Source organism: Erithacus rubecula (assembly GCF_903797595.1).
Source record: "Erithacus rubecula genome assembly, chromosome: W".
NCBI classification, from domain to species: domain Eukaryota; kingdom Metazoa; phylum Chordata; class Aves; order Passeriformes; family Muscicapidae; genus Erithacus; species Erithacus rubecula.
Window position 1 is genome coordinate 3,180,746 of NC_136690.1, and position 19,042 is coordinate 3,199,787.

Here is a 19,042-nt window from a genome sequence, read left to right on the forward strand (position 1 = left end):
ATGGTAAGAGAGAACAGTAACTAGCAGAAGCTTGATTGTTCTCACAGAGGTCCGATGCAATGGCAATTCCACAGAGATTCCTTTATTCTCCAGCAGCTCTGTGAAGGGCGCCAGGGATGACAGCTCCCTGGAGAACTGGGGGAAAAATTGGGGTTTTTATGGGGGAAAGCAAGGGTGGTACTAAGGGGGAATGACCAATGGGTTACAAAGGATTAACATGGGTACTAGGGCATGGTAGGATCACTGAAGCCTTTGGGGATAGCTCACCATGATAAAAAAAGATGTGCCAACCTAAGGAGCATACTTCCAGGAGGGTTGAGTTAAGCTGATCTCAGCCCATTCAAGGGACATCCCTCCAGGGCTTCTGGCAGAGCCATGGCAGGCCCACTGGCCTCCACAAAGTATGGATAGTCATCATCTCGTAGCAACAAATGGGACAAAATTCCATTAGAAAAAGAAAAAAAAAAAAAAAAAAGGAAAAATCCTAACCTCCAACAACAAGGGCCTCGTGTTCTGAACATGTGCTATGAATGGAAAATCCCTGATCTCTCTGGGCCCTGTGCTAGTGTTTGAGTTCTCACATTGTGAAGATTTCCCCCTCTCCTCTTATTTATAACTAGAATTTTCTTTGCAGCCATTTGTGTCTCTGATCTTTCATCCTTTTGCTGTGCATTTTGAAGAAGGATATAGCTCCCTTTTCCCTATAACTCTACATATTAAGTACCTGAAGACAGACTGGATTTCCCCTTTCCATTTGATATTTCTTACCTACTGATACTCAAGTGGCTAAATGTCTTGGTTTGATACAAGTTTAGGAGGAAATATCCCAAAAGGAACGTCTCCTCAGAAGAAGGCAGGTTTTGGCAGTCCCTCTCTGTAGTGGGTTGACCGCTGGCCAAATGCCAGTGCATTCATGAAAATCATCTACTCATCTTTCTCTGCTATAATTGGAGCAGAGGAGGGGAAAAAACCAGTTAAACTAAAGCTCATGGGGTTGAGATAAGGATTAGGAGAAAATGCTTTAGGGGCAAAACAGGCTCAAAATTTTAAAGGGTATGAAGAAAACTTTATTAACAGAACTAAAAGAAGAATTATAAGAGCTAAATAAACCTTTAGAACACTTTTCTCCCCTCAGCCACTCTTTCCTTCTCACTGTCAACGTAGAGACAAAACCTGTGATTATCAGTTTGCCACTTCTAAAAAAGAATCTTTCTTCAGTTTATTTAAGGATAGGTGTCTCTTTTGCCATGCCACAAGAAACAGTTTCCTTGTGGTTTTAAGTTCATGGTTAAACAGTCCACCCGGTAAAAACTTGTTTGCTTCGTGGAAGTCCCTCCCCATCGACTTACAATTTTTCCCACAACTGCTTTCAAGGGCCATTTTGGCTACTGCGGTATAATTTTAAGGATGAGCTGTTCTACTATAGAAGCAAAAGTTGTCTTCTGTCTCTGAAAGTAAAAGTTTTCTTCTGTTTCTGAAAGCAAAGGTTCTGAACTCTGTTCAAGTCAGATCACAGCTTTTTTCAACATCTATATTTTCTAGTTCTCTTCTGAGCTGTGGATGAACACTGCATCCCCCCATGTGCTTTATGAATTACAGGGAAATAGTCTGGTGTATTATATTCTCACCTTGGCTTGCAAAAGGTTTTCAGCTCCAAAACCAGAGCATCTCCTCTCCTTCTTTCTTCTGGGCTTTGGTCCCTCCTTTTTCACTGACCTTGGTGTCGCCCTGTTGTTTTTTTCATGTACCTTCACCTTTTCTTTTCTCTGACTCGGAAGAAGATTGGCATCTTTAGGTTTTATCTGTTCTCAAGTGGAATTTTACAGCACTGAAAGGGTTAGTCTTGTCGCGGGGGGGCCTGCATCAGGGAATTGTGTGTTCTGCCTCTTGCTGCTGGTCATGTGATCTTCCCCAGCACTGTACAAGCCATGCCGGCTGCTGTTTTCTGTCCTTTTGTCTGCAGTGTGGCAGATTAGAAGCAGACAGGCAAGCAAAGTCTCTTGCTGGCTGGGCTAGGATGGTGGCAGCTGCTCTGGCCGCATGGCTGTTTTCCAGCCTTGGCTGCTCTCAATTCCAGTTGCAGGGCCACTTCCTGTGCAGACTGCAGAGCTGCTTACTGGTCTCAGCCACAGGGTGCCCCGTGGCACCGGGACAGCCCTGACAGGATGGCTCCGCAGCTTGCGGCTGGAACAGGGCCTGGCCTGACGGTTGTGGGCAGAGCTCAGCAGCTGCAGGATTTCAGCAGCCATGCCGCGGCCCGGATTTTCCCTCCTGCCTGGTAGCCAGGCCACACAGGCCCAGCCCAGCCTTACTGGGAAGATGGGGGGGAGGGGAGAGAGCCTCCACTCTTTTTCAGAAAGCAGGAAATAAGAGAACTTTTTGTGGTTTCTCCTTTCTTAAATATGGTATTCATAAGGGAGGTTCTAGCTTCTCTAATTGGCTAATTGGTGTATCAGTTCTCAAAGCCAGCCAGCAATTGGTTTTGCCAGGCACGGAGGAAGCTGTAATGTTCTTTATAGAGAGTATTGCTTCCATGCCTGATGTTTTTTCCCTTAACTAAAACCAAGCTATTTCAAACCATCACACTCCCCCACCACTGATACAAAAGGAATTTCTTGGAGGAAAGTGAAAAAAACTGTCTAACACACACGCATAGAGTGCACGCGGGCATGGGAAAAAACTAAAATGTTAAACATTAAAACCTTGCTGCAGAGAAAGCTGGTGGATTCAGAATTCTTTCTGTAGGTGTGGCTTGGCTCCTCCTGAGGTCCGGAGCCAGAATACGGCATCCTAGGGCCTTCCTGCCATCTCCCGTCGATGGTCTATTCTTGGACCAGAGCAAAGCTGAACAGTTCCAGAAAAAGCCACAGAAATTACCGGAGAAACTGTATGCAGTCCTGGGAAAGCTTCTTGCCTCAGCTAACAAAAAAAAAGCTAGCTAAAAGCAAAGATGTACTCCCTCTTCATGCTGCACAGCACAGCTGAGGGAACACAGTGGAGGATGTGTGTTTGAACACAGACCACTGAAATAATTCCCCCAGCTTCCTCCCCCTTCTCTTGGACTCAGCTGAAAGTTACAGGACCCATTCCTGGGCATAAAGCAGACAATAGGGGATGCAGTATCATAAAGTCACCCCAAGACACTAAATAACCAGTTGATGTCCCCAGATCCTGGAGGGAGATCTGGTCCAGGCAAATTGCCTCCAGCTTTTCCTCTAGGCATTTGAGTTACCACCCTTCTGCCTGGTTCGCTGTGCTCTTAGCTTTGGGGAAATGCAGCTTGTTGTTCATGATAATTTAATTGAGTGTTTGTGTGGCAGGAGACTGTTCCATAGCAGCTCCTCCAAGCTGTCCTTGTGGCAACAGAGCTCTGGTGTACTCCTCTAAGCTGCTTTAAATGTAGGGTAGGCTTAGTGTGAATTCAGTGTGCTCCTTGCCTAGTGATATTAACATGGAGTAATTGTTCCCATTTGCTTTTTGCAGGCTCGCCAAGCAGCCCCATGTGTGCTCTTCTTTGATGAGCTGGACTCCATCGCCAAGGCCCGAGGTGGAAATATTGGGGATGGCGGCGGTGCTGCAGATCGTGTCATCAACCAGATCCTGACCGAGATGGATGGCATGTCCACCAAGAAAAATGTCTTCATCATCGGTGCCACCAACAGGCCAGACATCATTGATCCAGCCATCCTGCGCCCTGGCCGCCTGGATCAGCTCATCTACATCCCCCTGCCTGACGAGAAGTCACGGGTTGCAATTCTTAAGGCCAATCTGAGGAAATCACCAGTTGCCAAGGTAGGATCTGTGCTTTGTCTGGCTTTGGTTTGCTGTAAGCTGCACATGCTCCTCACAAGCTGGGGATAGAGCAGAGGACTGGTGACTGCTCTATGAAATCCAGAGCTGGGAAATCTTCAGTCCCTGAAGGATGGAAGTGAAAAAGTACGTGGAGGACTTGAGCTCTGAGATTAGGCATTAATGAATGTAGGTGTTGGTGTGTAAGCACAGCAGGTTTTTGTCACATGGTGGAGTTCTGCCCACAGTGTGGGAACAGGAAAGCCTGTTATGACAAGATGGAAAAGATTCTTGTACTCTGAAAGAAAAGTTGTGGGAACTGTGGGGGTTATTTTGTTGGTTGGACGGTCACTGGACAGACTCAAGAGCTCTCTATTTTCTGTTCTTCGGGTTTGTAGTTTATTATGAGGGCGTGGGTGTAAGAGAGATTGTAGAATAAGAGCAAGGGGGTGAGAGAGTAAGAGCAAAGAGGGTAAGAGAGGGCAAGAGCAAGAGAGCGATTTCCCTTTTACAATACAATAAGTATTCTTCTATGATGAATATTCTAATTTCCATTAACAAATCTAATACAATATACTGATTTCCTAATATTTTCATGCACCCTATAGGAATCACTGAATTACCATGTTTTATGGCTTTCTTATCTGTAACCCTTATCTTCAGACCTTTCCTGCCTGGCTTGGGACAGGATGTCTGTTGGTTCTTTGTTATTTGTGGCATTTGGCATCATCTAAACAAAGTAAGAGGCCTTAAACCTTCACATGGGTGTTTTCAGCCTCTATATCAAAGTATACTAACATCTCTGTTTCATCTATAGTTTCAGAACTACTTGCTAGGCACTCATAAGATTTTTCTATTTCCTTCCCAACATCAGTTGTCCTGGTGTGAAGGACAGGTGTCTGCCAGTAAAGGCAGAAGCTCCTCTTTGAAATAGAGAATTTAATTCTGCTTTCTTTCAAGTGTTATAATTGTTTGAATCAAGAACTCTTAAGGCAGAGATAAGGGGGTAGAAATAACAGCTCTTTACTGATATATCTAACCATACAAGCAGAAACAACAGCAGTTATTAAAATTAGCAACAAAACAGAACAAATAACTCAGTTCCAGTCTTTTCTTTAGCCGCTGACACACTCAGCCTTTGTCTGTTCCCGGTGATGTAACACGTGGCAGAGCCGGCACAGCTGTGGAGAGCAGGCGGGAGCAGAGGTGGGGGGAGGTAAGGGACGAGACACAGCAGCGATCGCGCTGGTCTCAGGTGGGAGCGTGTTGGTGAAGGAATAGCAAAGAGTTATGAATGCCTAGCAAGTAGTTCTGAAACAATAGATGAAATAGAGATGTTAGCAGTATTTGACATAGATGCTGAAAATAGTTATGTTAAGGTTTGAGGCCTCTTCCTTTGTTTAGATAATACCAAATACCACACATGCCAAAGAATCAGCAGATATCCTGTCTCAAGCCTGGCAGGAAAGGTCTGAAGATAAGGGTAAAGCCATAAAACATGGTAATTTAGTTGTTCCTATAGGTTGCATGCAAATATTAGGAAATTAGTATATTGTATTAGATTGGTTATTGGAATTTAGAATATTCATTATGGAATAATACTTATTGCACTGCAAATGGAAAATCCTCCTGCTTCTGCTTCTTCCTTCTCTCTCCTTGCTTTCCTCTTCTTCCTCTCTTCTCCACCCGCTCCTCTCCTCTTCTTCGCTCTTGTTACCTCTAATCTCTAAGCTCTCTCTCTTATACCCACACCCTATAATAAAATACAACCCTGAAGAACAGAAAATAATAAGCTCCTGAGTCTGTCCCATGACTGTCCAGAAACCCCCTGGTCTCACAGGAGCGGGCTGGAGCGGGCAGCTCCTCGCTCACCGTTTGTGTCCAGGTGATCAGCTGTGTCTTCAGAGGCAGGAGGCTGGAGTGGGGCAGATGCAGGGCAGGTATTCACAGAGGGTCTGGCTCTCCTGCGTTCTGGCCATGTGCTCTGCCGACAGGGGGTCCTCCTTCTCCAAGCTCGCTGGAAACACGAATAGCCCCTTCCAGAAGCCGCTCCCACCTACCCCTTTGTCTAGAGTCGTCAAAAAAATCCTGGGTGTAACCCAGCAGGCTCCGTTAGCATGATAATGGGAAAAATTCTTTAAACTGGGACAAAAAACCCAACCCCCAACAAAAATAAATGTAGAAAACCGGTGGGAAATGGAAACTGAAGAGGAACTATTGAAGTTAATTGTTGCTGAACTGAATTGTTGCAAGAGCTATGTTCCCTGCATAGGGAGCAGGCAATAATGAAACTGGATAGTTAATCAGAGAAAAACAGATGTCAAATGAGAGCTCAAGCTATTTTATGCCAAGCTTACCTTTTTAGGTGCTGTTGGGAAGGAAAGCTTCAAAGGAGGTTGAAGTACTCCTCCCTCAGTTGAAGGGAAGGAGCAGAAGGTTGGTTGTCTTGGTCTGCCTGTGTGTCATTCCTATTTGTAGTCTGACAGTGTTTCATTTGACTCCTAATGCTACGACCAGAGTAAATCATATCCTAAATCCCCAAGACAACCTGCCTCTTCTCGAGGGTAAACAATGCAGAGGCATTTTTCCCCTTTATTCCACTCTCGTGATACCCCACCTGGAGCACTGTGTCCAGCTCTGAGTCCCCCAGCATAGGAAGGACGTGGACTTGTTGGAGCGAGTACAGAGGAGGCTACAAAAATACTCAGCAGGCTCAAGCTCCTCTGCTATGAAGACAGGCTGAGAGACCTAAGGCTATTCAGCCTGGAGAAGAGAAGGATCTGGGGAGACTTCATTGCAGCTTTCCAATACCTAAAGGGGGCTTACAGGAAAGATGGGGAGGGATTCTTTGTCAGGGTATATAGTGATGGGACAAGGGTGAATGACTTCAAACTGAAAGAGGGCAGGGTTAGATGGGATAATAGGAAGAAATTTTTTACTGTGAGTGTGGTAAAGCCCTGGCACAGGTTGCCCAGAGAAGTTGTGGATGCCCCATCCCTGGAAGTGTTTAAGGCCAGACTGGATAGGGCTCTGAACAGCCTGGTCTAGTGGAAGGTGTTGCCGCCCATGGCAGGAGCGTTGGAACTAGATGATCTTTGATGTCCCTTCCAACCCAAACCATTCTGTGATTTACAGCTGCTTCCCAGGGTCTTGCTGGGTGTGTGGAGAGTATGGCCTGCCTTTATATGTGGTTAACTTTTCCCAAAACCAAGAACCTTAACGCTCATCTTTTCAAAATTGGCCAAAGTTGAGGCAGCACTTTTATACCATGAGATCTAAAGACACTTTTTTGTCACCTGAGGATGTAAGATATAAAGGACAGGCCTCTGTTGGGGGTTGTTTTTTGTTTGTTTTATTTTGTTGATGGTTTTTTTGTTTTGTTTGGGTTGTTTTTCCACTAGGATGTTGACCTGGATTTCCTAGCTAAGATGACCAATGGATTTTCAGGGGCTGACCTGACAGAAATTTGTCAGCGTGCCTGCAAACTGGCCATCCGTGAATCCATTGAGAGTGAGATCAGGCGAGAACGTGAGAGGCAGACCAACCCTTCTGCGATGGTGAGTGGGATACTCTGAGCTTTCCCCACTTATGGCACAAGCAGCCCACCTCTGCTTGTGGGTGAGGCAGGGTGCATTCCTCTTCATAATCCTCCATTGGGGATGAGTGGGGTCTCAGCGGAGAGCATGGAATGGGAGCATAAGGCCCTCCTGGGGTACCTCACTGTCAGCATTGCTCAGAAGGCCAGCCCCTGCTGCACCCCTGACTTAGTCTACCACATTGTCTCTCTCCATTTCCAGCTTTGGCGGGTGTTGGAGCCTCCTGATCTAGTGGGAGACTGTAGGTGGCTGTTGGGCCACAGAGCTTGGGCATACAGCTCACCTGGTCCCTCTGTCTTGCTGCAGGAGGTGGAGGAGGACGATCCGGTTCCCGAGATCCGCAGGGATCACTTTGAGGAGGCCATGCGCTTTGCTCGCCGCTCTGTCAGTGACAACGACATCAGGAAATATGAGATGTTTGCACAGACCCTACAGCAGAGCCGTGGCTTTGGCAGCTTCAGGTAAGCATGAGAAGGGCAGTGTGGCTCAGTTATCCCCAGAACAGAGCATTGAGGCAGCTTTCTGCTGGATTCTGGGTAACAAATTCCCCCATCCACTGCATTTTCCCATTTTCCCCAGCATGTACAACAGCAAGCTGAGTGTGTGGCAGGTGTAGGCTGTGCTGCAGGTTGGTTGTAGCTGCTCTGTTAGTACTCCTGAAGTCCAACAACCCTCTTTCCTTTAACACAAGTATATTAATTTAAGACAATTTAATGGGGGACACTCTAAAATTAGTTACTTCCCCTTATAGCTTTAAATAATCCCTTTCTACCAATAAGGAGAAACAAACGCGAGTAGATAGAAGTGAAAAAATAAAAGTTTACTAAAAAAACAAAACAGCAACAGGCAAAAAATAACAGTGATAATCACTAGTTACAAAGTTGCTAAATCTCACAGAATCCCCAGGAAGAAAGAGAAACTCAAAATGGCAGAGTAAACCCCCTGAAGATGGTGCCCTCCACAGACGACCACGTGTGGGAAAACAAAGTCAAAATGGTTTAATCTCCACCAATAAATGCAGAGGAGGTCCCCCTAATTGTCCCATGGAACAATGACAAAATGGTGGAGAATCCTCTTTCTGGGTCACGCATTTGAGAGAGAGAACAAAGGAATCAAAGTGGCAAACAAGCCTCCTCCACAGTTCCAAAGCTCCCTCGCCCCCCCCCCCCCCCCCCCCCAACAAACAACTGGAGCAGGGATATACAAAACCTGGGAAAACTATTTCTGTCCAAAAAGAGTCAATGCTTCTGGGGAGCTGACACAGGCTCTCATGGTGGCTCAGCAGGCTTCCCCCCCCCCCCCCCTCTCTCTCTCTACCTCTTCTTCAGCTGGCCAGATCCAGCCAGTGTTGGCACTGCAGCCTCCAAGCTGCTGTTGTTGGTGCTGCTGTCTCTGGTCTGATTGATGGGGGAGAAAAAACACTTCTGAGCACCGAAGAATGGTGGCCCAACCCCAACTGGCAAAATTCATTCTGAAACAGTTTTTGATTGCAAAATGCAGCTTCTCGTGTTGCTACTGTTGCTAGTAGAGGCAAGAGAGAAAGAGAGAGCTCTGCCTTCATGCCTTGACCTCAAAAAGCCCAAGCATCCCCCAGCCCCACAGTTCCATTTCTGGCCACAGGGTCTTGTAGAGACAATAACAATCTTTGGGCATAGATAGATATGGAATACAATAACATTTTGGGTTACCCAGGGCAAGTGATAGTCAGAAGTCATATATACCTTTTGTGTGCTCTGCTGTAAGGTTTCATCCCATTCCTCCTGCCCATCCTACTTGTCACTGGGCTTTGGCACAGAGGGAGGGGATGGTGCTGAGCTGCAAGGAGGCTTTTGAACAGCATCTCTTCTGTCCTGCACTGCTGCATGCAGGTTCCCATCGGGCAACCAGGGCGGTGCTGGTCCAAGCCAAGGCACAGGAGGTGGCAGTGGGGGCAACGTGTACAGCGAAGACAATGACGACGATCTCTACGGTTAACTCTCAGCTTGGTGGACCAGCTCCACATCAGGCCACATTGTACAGCAAAAAAATCCAATGTTCAGTGGACTCTTAGCTTCTTCATTCTTCATTCAGAACAGTGTAGCTGCACACCAAACTTTGTACAGGGAATATTTTCTGCAAACAAATCCAGAGTGGTGTTCAGTTGGGAGGCAGTGAATTAACAAAGGGGGAACTGACTTAATTTCTGAGAAATTTCTGTTCTAGTTTATGTGGCAGAACCAGCAGCTTTAGTAAAGAATACAGTGCTAGCCTGTATAAAAAAATTCCACAAAAATGACAAAAAATAATAAAAATCCCACAACACTCCTTTGTGTGTGCCTGGTACAGTGTAGTTTGTGCTGTCCCTGTAAACTCCATGTTATCTGAACACTCTTCAGTCTGGTGGAGCCTATCTGTATGCATGCTTCCCCGGTGTGTTCGAGGTTGTTTTTCGTTGTTATGTCTCTTAGCCCAAGTTAACAGAAGAAATTGGTTTGGCTGTCTGTCTCTTCCCTGCTTTAATTTGGCAGGAAGCACCAACTAAGAGAGCCTGGTAGCAGGTATCTCTTGCTCTTCTGATGCTTGCCCTGAGCTGTCAGGTCTCCTGCTGCTTTGGCTCCTCTGCAGCAAAGGATATCAGTAATCCTAATTCTATCTGCCCTGCCTGAAGGTTGGTACAAGGAGGCTCTTGGGCTGTCTCTGAAGTTTGTGGTGCAGCATAACCCTACTATTAGAAAAGGGGATGCTGCAGCACTGTTCATCAGGCTTTGTGGAGAGATTTTCCCCCTTCCCTTGCAATATTTCATACATACTCTTGGGGTTCTGATGACAGGCATGGCTCTCTGCTGCCAGCCTGCCCCTTTTTTCGCCTCATACTCTGTAGCTGGGTTCTGATCATAGTTCTTATCCTTTCTGGTTACAGGTTACTGCCTTGCTCCTTGGTTTATTTTCCCTTCTCTGAAATGCACTGCTGTACTTCAGTGTTTTATATGAGACAAGCCCTGGATCTAGTCTCATCATGTATATAGGAGCAGTGTGGCATGCTGGATATGGCCCAGCTGTGAACTGAAGGGGAGAGCCTGTTCGAGACAATGGCCGTAAGACGCACAGAACGGTCATGTGCTATTGACTTGGAGAGGGTGCAGGAACTGAGGATTTCTGCAAAGTTTACATGTTGATTGTGTGGCAGAAGGGTGCCCTAGTCTTTTGGGGTTGAGCCACACTGAAGAGGGCAACTTCCCCTGTGGTAGGAGTTATGTGGGGCCTGAGCAATGTGAGTTTCAGCCCCAAAGCTTGTCAGACCTAGGAGGACTTCCTCAACCTGCCTAGATTTAAGGGGAGAAGGGAGACATGCAAGTCTTGTCTCAAAATGGTAGAAGGATGGGACTGTTATTGAGGACTAGTGCATAGGAATGGGGAAAAAGAACACCTACTGTGGTAGAACATGTAAGCCCCTAGGAAGTGGGGGTAGCCCCTTCTCAGGTCCTCCATCCTGTTTAAGAGATGTCTGCCCGCCAGCACCACTCTTGCCCTGTTCTTATGCCACCTCTGTTCTGCTTTGCAGAGAAAACGCTGGCCATCGTCTATGGCAGCAGGGTTAAGGATTGTTGCTGTTTGCTACAAGCAGCAAATAATAGCAACACACTTCTTCGGTGGAAGGAAAAAAGGCACTTTATTAAAACCCGAACTATATTTATAGAACTGTTCGTGAATCTCAGACAGGACAGCAGTTCATTGGGCAATAGGAGAAAACATCCCATGTCACGTACATCATGCACTGTCCCATGGTCAACACCAGGTGCTAGTCTTATGTTTATTAATTCCTTTCTATTTGTAAGAAAGCTATCACCCTGGGAAAAATCTGGGCCAGAGCTAAGTGTCACAGCCTGAGAAAAAGACTCAGAACCTGAGAAAAGGCCTGGCTGAAATTTGCCTAGGCCTTCAGCAGTATCCACAAGTCGCCCTTTTAGTTTAAAAAAGAAAAGAAAGAGAAGTGTTTGTAATCCCCCGCAGGGCCCTTTGCAAAGGAGAACAAACACCACTCAGGAGACCTGAGGACAACTGAAGTGCCCAGGGAAATCTTCACACCTGGTGCTTTTTCCCTGCAAACCAATTCTAATACAATAACAAAAACCCGCCACCATTCACCAGACTTATAATTTCTAATACATTCCAGAAAACTTATCTAACAATGTCTCAATGACTTAAAACAGTTCCAAGGGAACAGAAAGAGTTCATCCTCTGCTCGTAGAGGGACCATGTGGCTGGTGATCAGCATGTTGGTCAGCATTTGAAGGCTGTGCCTCGGCTGCATCCTGTCTCTTATATCACAGGTCAGGGCGGACACACCTTGCCGGTAGCCAGCCTACCCCAGGATCTGTTGAGACGCAAGCATACCCACGACCCCAAATGATGAGTTCATGTGGGCCTTCCCACTTGTTCGTGGTCAAGTCCCTTATGAAGACCTTTGCTTGAGGCATGCGTGTCTCATCTGCAGCCTGTAAGGAAGTAAAATGAGTCACAATAACAGGATTATTGGAATCTTATGGCACAGTGAGGTGATTTATGGTGTACAAAGCTTTTTCCAATCGGCTGTGTGCTACTTCACCAGCCATTCCCCTTTTCTGTTTGTCAAGAACACGCTTTGACCAAATTCAGAGGTACCTGAGAAAACTGTTGGAATGCCATTATGACTGCTTTCAACTCAATTATCTGAGCAGAACCTGTCTCATGGCCTTCCAGCATCTGCCAACCAGACTCATCCTCCCAGGTAACAATGGCCTTCCCTATTTTGTCTGACCAGTCAGTGAAGATGGTAGGACCTTGCACTGGCACCTGACTATTTTTGGGTCTCAAAGACAACTTGTCTTTGCTACTTACAGTAGCTTATGGCTGGGCAGATGACAAGCAATCTGCCCTGTAAAATCCAGCAGCGCACTTTGCAAGGAAACACTACTAAGAAATCCCCCTTCAAAGAACTCCTGCTCCACAGGAAATACAATTTTTGTGGGGTCCGCTGCTGTCAATTGCATGCATCGTTGACGGCATTTGATTATCAGTCTGGCAAACAATTCAAACACTGTCCTTGCTGTCTTTTGCAGCTGATGTGGCAAAAAGACCCACTCCAGAATGTGCAAGGGATCAGACCATGTGTCATTTCACTGGCCAATGATACCAGTAGGATGTAAATCCGGAGTGGTAATAAACACAGCGATATCAATGGAAGGGTCCATTTGGTATACCTGATGAGTAAAAGAGCTTGCTGCAGCCTGCTGCAGTGAGTTGGGCTACTTGGCAACCCTGTGGCAAGACTTTCCATTGATATCCCTATCCTAGCTCAAAATTGCTCACTGCAGGCACTGTAAAAACAAATTTTGGCCTATCTTCAGGACACAACGGGATCGTGAAAAAGCAATTCTTCAAGTCAATGACCAAAATGTCCCATCCAGCGGGGAGCACGGTGGGCGGAGGCATACCAGGCTGCAATGCCCCCATGCTCTCCATCACTGCATTTGAACCAATTGACGAAGGGCTATTAATTTAACTTCTGGTAGGAGCCACTATTTCTGCCAAACAGGGGTATCAGTCAACCACTGTAAAGGCACCATAGGATAATTCCTGTCCTTCATCTCAGTGACCCCGATCAGAAATTTGTCTCAATGCGCACTCCCCTGGCTGCCATAACTCAAACCTCTGAATTGAATTTGAGGTGGGGTGGCGCCTGGTATCATCAGAGTGCACAACATCTGTGGGTGCTGATCAGAGATATTCATTGCCCAAAAGACTTGGGGTGGTCCCGTAGATCTGAACCCACCATCTGTGGGATCTCGTTGATCAGCCCTGAGAACAGATGAACGAAAAAACACAAGTTGGGCAATACAAGTTCCTGCCGGGATAGTGACAAGGGACATAATGTGGAAACCATAGCAAAAATTTGACCTGTAAAATCAGCATCAGTGACACCTGGGTGAACAAAGATTCCCTGGAGAGCAGCATTAGATCTTCCTATGAGCAGTCACTCAGCCTCTGGCCCAAAGGCATCCAGAGGAACCTTGTGCACCCCAACAGTCTAGGACTGATACAAACTGTAACTTCTTCCTATTGTATCAATAAGAAGAAGCTAGGTCTATCATATGAGACAAGCACGAGGATCAAAAGAGTGGCTCTTTGCCTTTTCTTTATTGCATGGGTGGTAGCAGGGCAAAAGAGGAAGCGCATCTCAGGTCTTGGCTTTTTCTAGGAAAGGGTCAGGGAGGGGATTTCTGGCCGTCTGCCAATAGGATAGGGACAGGAGGGACAGGTAAGACATTCCTTATACCTCTGGTATCGGATTACAACATCTCACCATTTTTTGTTTAAGTGAGGGCAAGATATTAAATTTCCTTTGATTGGAATTATGATTTTGACCACCCTTTGTAATTGTTGAGAGAATTAGATTGTTCTATGTTTTTCATTTCTATGCAATTGACTTCAGAGGTAGAAGGAATGATACCATTAATAGCTTTGAACACTAAGTGACGTAGTATCCCGAATGCCATTATTACAAGGAAAATAACAACAAAGAATAACAAAATTGTTTTAACAATAGAAGTCCACCACCCTGAGAACCCCCAGCATTAAAACAGTTCATTGAACCTATTTTCTGATTTTTGTTAACAAGAAGACAACTTTAAAGGGGTTTTTTCCGGGGTTGAGTGGAGGGTAGGTTTTCTCTAAAAGGAAAAACTAAACATTTTAAAATCACATTAAAGTCTCTGTCTGCCGGAAGGTCCTTCTTAATGAAGAATTATCCTCTTCTTTCCGGCGGCGTCTTCTTTTAGAAGCAATGGCAACTTGCTTCTCACCTTCTTCTGCTGGAGCTGGATTTTTTTGGAACAAAAGGTTTCCCCACTTTTGGGGAATCCACCGAGGGCCTGAGGGAGTGGATACGCACGCATAACCACGTCCCCAGGTAACAAGCTTATAGGGACCTTTGGTTTGAACAGGGCTTTACAGAGCTTTTGCTGTGGAGACATCCACACAGTGGAACTGCTCTGTCTAACCAGGACCTGTTTGAGTATCTGGTGGGCACGCTCAATCACAGCTTGACCTGTGGGGGAGTAGAGGATGCCAGTTTTATTTTCCACTCCCCACTGCTGGATAAACTCTAGGAACTCCTTGGATATGTATGCTGGGCCATTATCTGTTTTGATTTCCTTAGGGATCCCCAGCACTGAAAAGGCTTGCACTAGGTGTTGTTTAACATGAACAGCCTTTTCTCCTGGAGCTGCAAGAGTGTCTGCCATACGGTTCCCTTCTGTGATCTCACCTGGCAAATCCGTGTGTGACCTCACATGCATCACATAGAAGGAATGCTCTCTGTGTGAAACCAAATAGATTAGTTTTGACAGCAGCCTAAAGAGCTGCTCATTATTGATGTCTTTGAGCACTGCCTGCTCCACTCTAGACACTACCCCAGCAACATAAACTGAATCTGTTACCAGATTAAGAGGCTCTGAGAACTTCTCAAAGGCTCTCACAACTGCAGCCAGTTCGGCCATTTGGGGTGACCCCTCCACAAACTCAACATCAGCTTCCCAATGCTGAGTCTGTGGGTTTCTCCAAGTCATCACCAACTTATGAGAGACCCCTGATGCATCTGTGAACACTGTGAGTGCCTCGAGTGGTCTCCTGCTCCTCTTCTCACTAGGGATGAGGTGGAATTCCTCATCGAACAACTTATGGGCTGGGCCGTGGACTGATACCTGTCCACTGTAGCTATCCAGAGATATCTGGAGGCTGGCATTGCTTTGTAGCAAATATTCAAACATCTCTTTTGTTAACCTCTCAGGAGAGTTCCTCCCTTCCTCAGAAAGTTTTACCGGAAGGTGGATGCATACAAAGTCACAACCAGCCAGTTCATGCAGCCTTATTCTTGCCTTTTGAATCAATTGAGCCATAAGTTCCTGTGGCTGAGTGATGGTTTTGGATCTTTGGTGGGAGAGGAAGACCCACTCCATGATTAAGAGTGAATCTTTCTGCTCCTCAATTCACTGGAACATTAGACCATGCAGGTGTGGAAGTTTCCCCAAAACAATGAATTTGAAAGGCAACTCAGGCTGATAACGGTGAGCCTGCCTCTAATAATTTCCAAGCCCAGATACTTCCAAGGGGGCATCTTTTGAACATTGTTTTCCTGCAATTGAAATCCAGCAGAGGTTAAAACTTTAACCACTAGGTCAAGCGTGTTTTGGAGTATTAAGTTGTTGGCAGCACACACTAATACATCATCTAAATATTGCAAGATATTATGAGACAGGATATTTTTTCTTTCATAATCATAGGAGCTATTTCAATTTCTAAGGGTGTGTGTGCTGTGTCTCCCTCAACGAAATTACTCACTCTCCATTTCCATGTGAAATACCGTCATGTCTAATATGCTGCTTGACAGGTCCACTGTTACAATTGTCCAGACAGTAGACTTGAAATGAAAACCCTTGGTAGTCTCCAGCCTGACACGGCCACAAGGCTGCTGGATCTGGTTAATAGAACATTTGATATTTAATTTGTTTTGTATACCCACACCTTTTATCTCATCCCCCCCCTTTGTTTTTAAGAGAGAGGCTTTTTCCACAGTAGTACTCGCTGCATTTGTGTCATAGCACTGAATGTTAAAAGCGAGCTGGCGCTTTCTACCCGTTTGTTTTTTTTTTTTTTCTTTTTCTGGTTAAGAGGGCAGTCCCTAGCAAAATGTCCTTGCTTTTTACACTGGAAGCAGGTGACATGCTGTAGCTGTTCAGGTGACACTGGGTGCTTCCTCGCTTGTGGTGTGTCAGCTGCTGCAGGCTTGGATGGTGCTGGCCTGGGATTACTGGATCATAGACTTGCCTTTTAACTTGTGAGCGAAGTCTATCTACGAACTGCAAAAAATTCTCAGAAGCATATTGTTTAACATCAATATAATCTTTGGAATTGTCAGGGCTTTGGTGAGTTTCTGTTAAAAGAAACCATTAAAGAACGTTTCCAAATATTAAACCATAAATCATATTTTGAGGAAGTTACCAAGCACCTGAAAAGGTCCTTCAATTCATGGGGTACTAATTCATTTGAGGTAAAAGTTGCTTTCATCCTGCCCTTAAAAATTTCACTTTCATGGCCAAAATTTTTCTATGATTTACAAATTTTTTTTTTCTTATCATGGTAAGACAAAGGTTGATAAACTCTATTATCATTTTTTCTATCCATATAAACTACAGGAGCAACAGAGGGTACATAACTTTCCAAGTTTTGAGCTTTAGGGCTAGGTGTATCTTTATCTATCAGCCTGGGAGGCAATGCAGTTTCTCCCTCCGGAGGGACAGAGTCCCTGCTGTTAACCGATTTTTTTTTTTTTTTTCCTTGACTGTCTGTAGCCTCCGGGCACTCAGTCTGGCACTCGCTGTAATCAGAAGGATTAGAAGCTGTAACTTGAGCCGGGAAGAAGCGACTAGCCAAACCTGTTGGTGTAGTTACAGGGTAGCAGGAACGGGTCAGAAGGGTGGGGGGAAGGGGGGCAGGGAAGGGGATTGAGGAGGAGAAAGGGTTAAGAGATGAAGAAATCGAAACGTGGTTTCCACCATTAGACACGCGGTTCCCCCCGTGAGACAAAGGAAAGTTTCTTGCCGAACTATTCTGAGGTAAACTGAGGGAAAGAGACGGGAACACAGAGAATCCTGTAGCAGGCTGTTTAAAAGTTTCAGAACTTGGGTATGTGGAGGGGGGGAGCTTAGTATTTCCTGAGGTATTTCTGTTTTTTCACTATTTCCAGGGACAGGGGATTTTGGAGGAGAGGAGGGAGGGTGGTTTAAAGAATTTGTTTGTGGCTGTCTTTTATTTTCGGTTTCCAATAAGCATTTGTGTACTTGTAAAAATATTGGAAAAAGCACAGCAGCTTTAGAGTCAGATTTTTCTACTTTAGATGTTAATAATTTTCCCACATTATCCCAAAATGAAACTGAATTTATATTTTGTAATTTGCAGTCTGGAATTTTAGAAAACAGCCAGAAAACAAAAGACTTTAACCGCTTTTTAGAAACTGTAATTTCTTCAGCCTGCAAAATTCCTTGAATTTGAGAAAAAACACTCTTTTGATATGCAGTTAACTCAGCGCCCATTGTTGTCCCAAAGAGAGCTGCACAACGCCTCTCACCTCCACGCACACCCCACACAAACACACGACTCTGTTGTGACCCGAAACGCCACGTGTCCCGCGTCCTGCCGGTCGTGCCAAGCCTGGGGAACCCTGCAGCCTTGCACTGCTTTCGGGGGGTTTCCTAGTCACTGCACAATGCCTGAGCCGTGAGCAGCTGCGTTCCGAACGGGTTTTTCTTGCGGTTTCCGCGGAAACTGGGGAGGAGCCGCCCCGCTGAAATCGCGGCTGCTGCTGAGGCGCTCCAGGCTGCTAGCCCGCCCTGGCGCCGAGCCCGCCACCAGTCTGCATGGGGGAACCCCCCCTCCCCTTTCCTAGAGGCACTGGGGTTCACGCCTCCCACGAGGGACTTTACCTGTCCTGCAGACCTGGCTGTTGTGTGGTTCGTGAAAGCTGCCTGTCTTCGAGCCGACTTACTTCGGCGCTAAAGCAAGCTACCGGCTCTGTCCTCCTGCCTGGGGCTGTATAAACACAGCTACCAAGCACGGAGGTAGTTGATCGAACAAATAAGCGGAAAATCCTGAAACTGGGATTCCAGCTATCTGTGGATTCTTAATACAAGCCCCAACGTCGCAACGCCAACTGCTACTAACTGTAACTTCTTCCTATTGTATCAATAAGAAGAAGCTAGGTCTAGCATATGAGACAAGCACTAGGATCAAAAGAGTGGCTCTTTGCCTTTTCTTTATTGCATGGTGGTAGCAGGGCAAAAGAGGAAGTGCATCTCAGATCTTGGCTTTTTCTATGAAAGGGTCAGGGAGGGGATCTCTGGCCGTCTGCCAATAGGATAAGGACAGGAGGGACAGGTAAGATATTCCTTATACCTCTGGTATCGGATTACAACATAGGACGACTGTGGCTGTGGTGTGTACATCCACACCAGAGGAGTCCCCGGTGAAGGCTGCATGCTGGCTGAGGAAACCTGTGTCAGCACTGGGTTTTGAGGCACTGCTTGTATCTGAGCGCTGCACCCCAGAGCACTCATCTGACTGTTTCCCTGGCCAGCAACAGGCTTTTTTGATTTGCATTGGTTTGCATAGTGAGCTGGGTTTTTGCACTTAGCACACAAAAAGATAGGCATATCAGCCTTCTGCTGCTGTGGCTTCCTCCTATTTCTGCCTTTATTCTTCCCCTATTTCTGTTGACCACCCCCCAACATCATCTGATGGTGCCACATTTCAGCTGCTAAAGCAGAGATCACATGATCTATGGCACCTACATTAGCACATGCCTGAACCATGTCAGTCAACAAGGGGTCTCCCAGCAGAGCCTGTATAATTTTTGCACAATCAATATTATCATTGTCTCTGGCCAGCTGTTTACATAACAGCTGCCTTAGAGCATCATCCTCAACCTGCTTTTCCAAAGCTGCTGCTACTTTCTCAACAAACTGTAAGAATGGCTCTCTAGGACCCTGAATAATTTTCACATATTTTGACTTTGGAGCTGCAGCACTATTGTTTTTAGAATTGCTGCAAATCCTATTTCTTGTCATTGTTCAAGAATCAGAGGA

At 45.9% G+C, this 19,042-nt stretch overlaps 1 protein-coding gene and 1 long non-coding RNA gene across 2 annotated transcripts in view; both read left to right on the top strand.

Annotated features, from left to right (window-relative positions):
- Positions 1-9,689, top strand: part of LOC306814056 (transitional endoplasmic reticulum ATPase) — a 57,950-nt gene extending 48,261 nt beyond the window's left edge. The window contains exons 14-17 of the mRNA XM_079329762.1: positions 3,484-3,792; positions 7,191-7,346; positions 7,692-7,846; positions 9,254-9,689. Of these exons, the coding sequence (XP_079185888.1) occupies positions 3,484-3,792; positions 7,191-7,346; positions 7,692-7,846; positions 9,254-9,359 (726 nt within the window). The 3' untranslated portion in view covers positions 9,360-9,689. The remainder of the gene's footprint in view (positions 1-3,483; positions 3,793-7,190; positions 7,347-7,691; positions 7,847-9,253) is intronic.
- The window catches only part of LOC306814067, a 323,823-nt gene that overhangs the window by 95,268 nt on the left and 209,513 nt on the right, over positions 1-19,042 (top strand). The window lies entirely within an intron of this gene.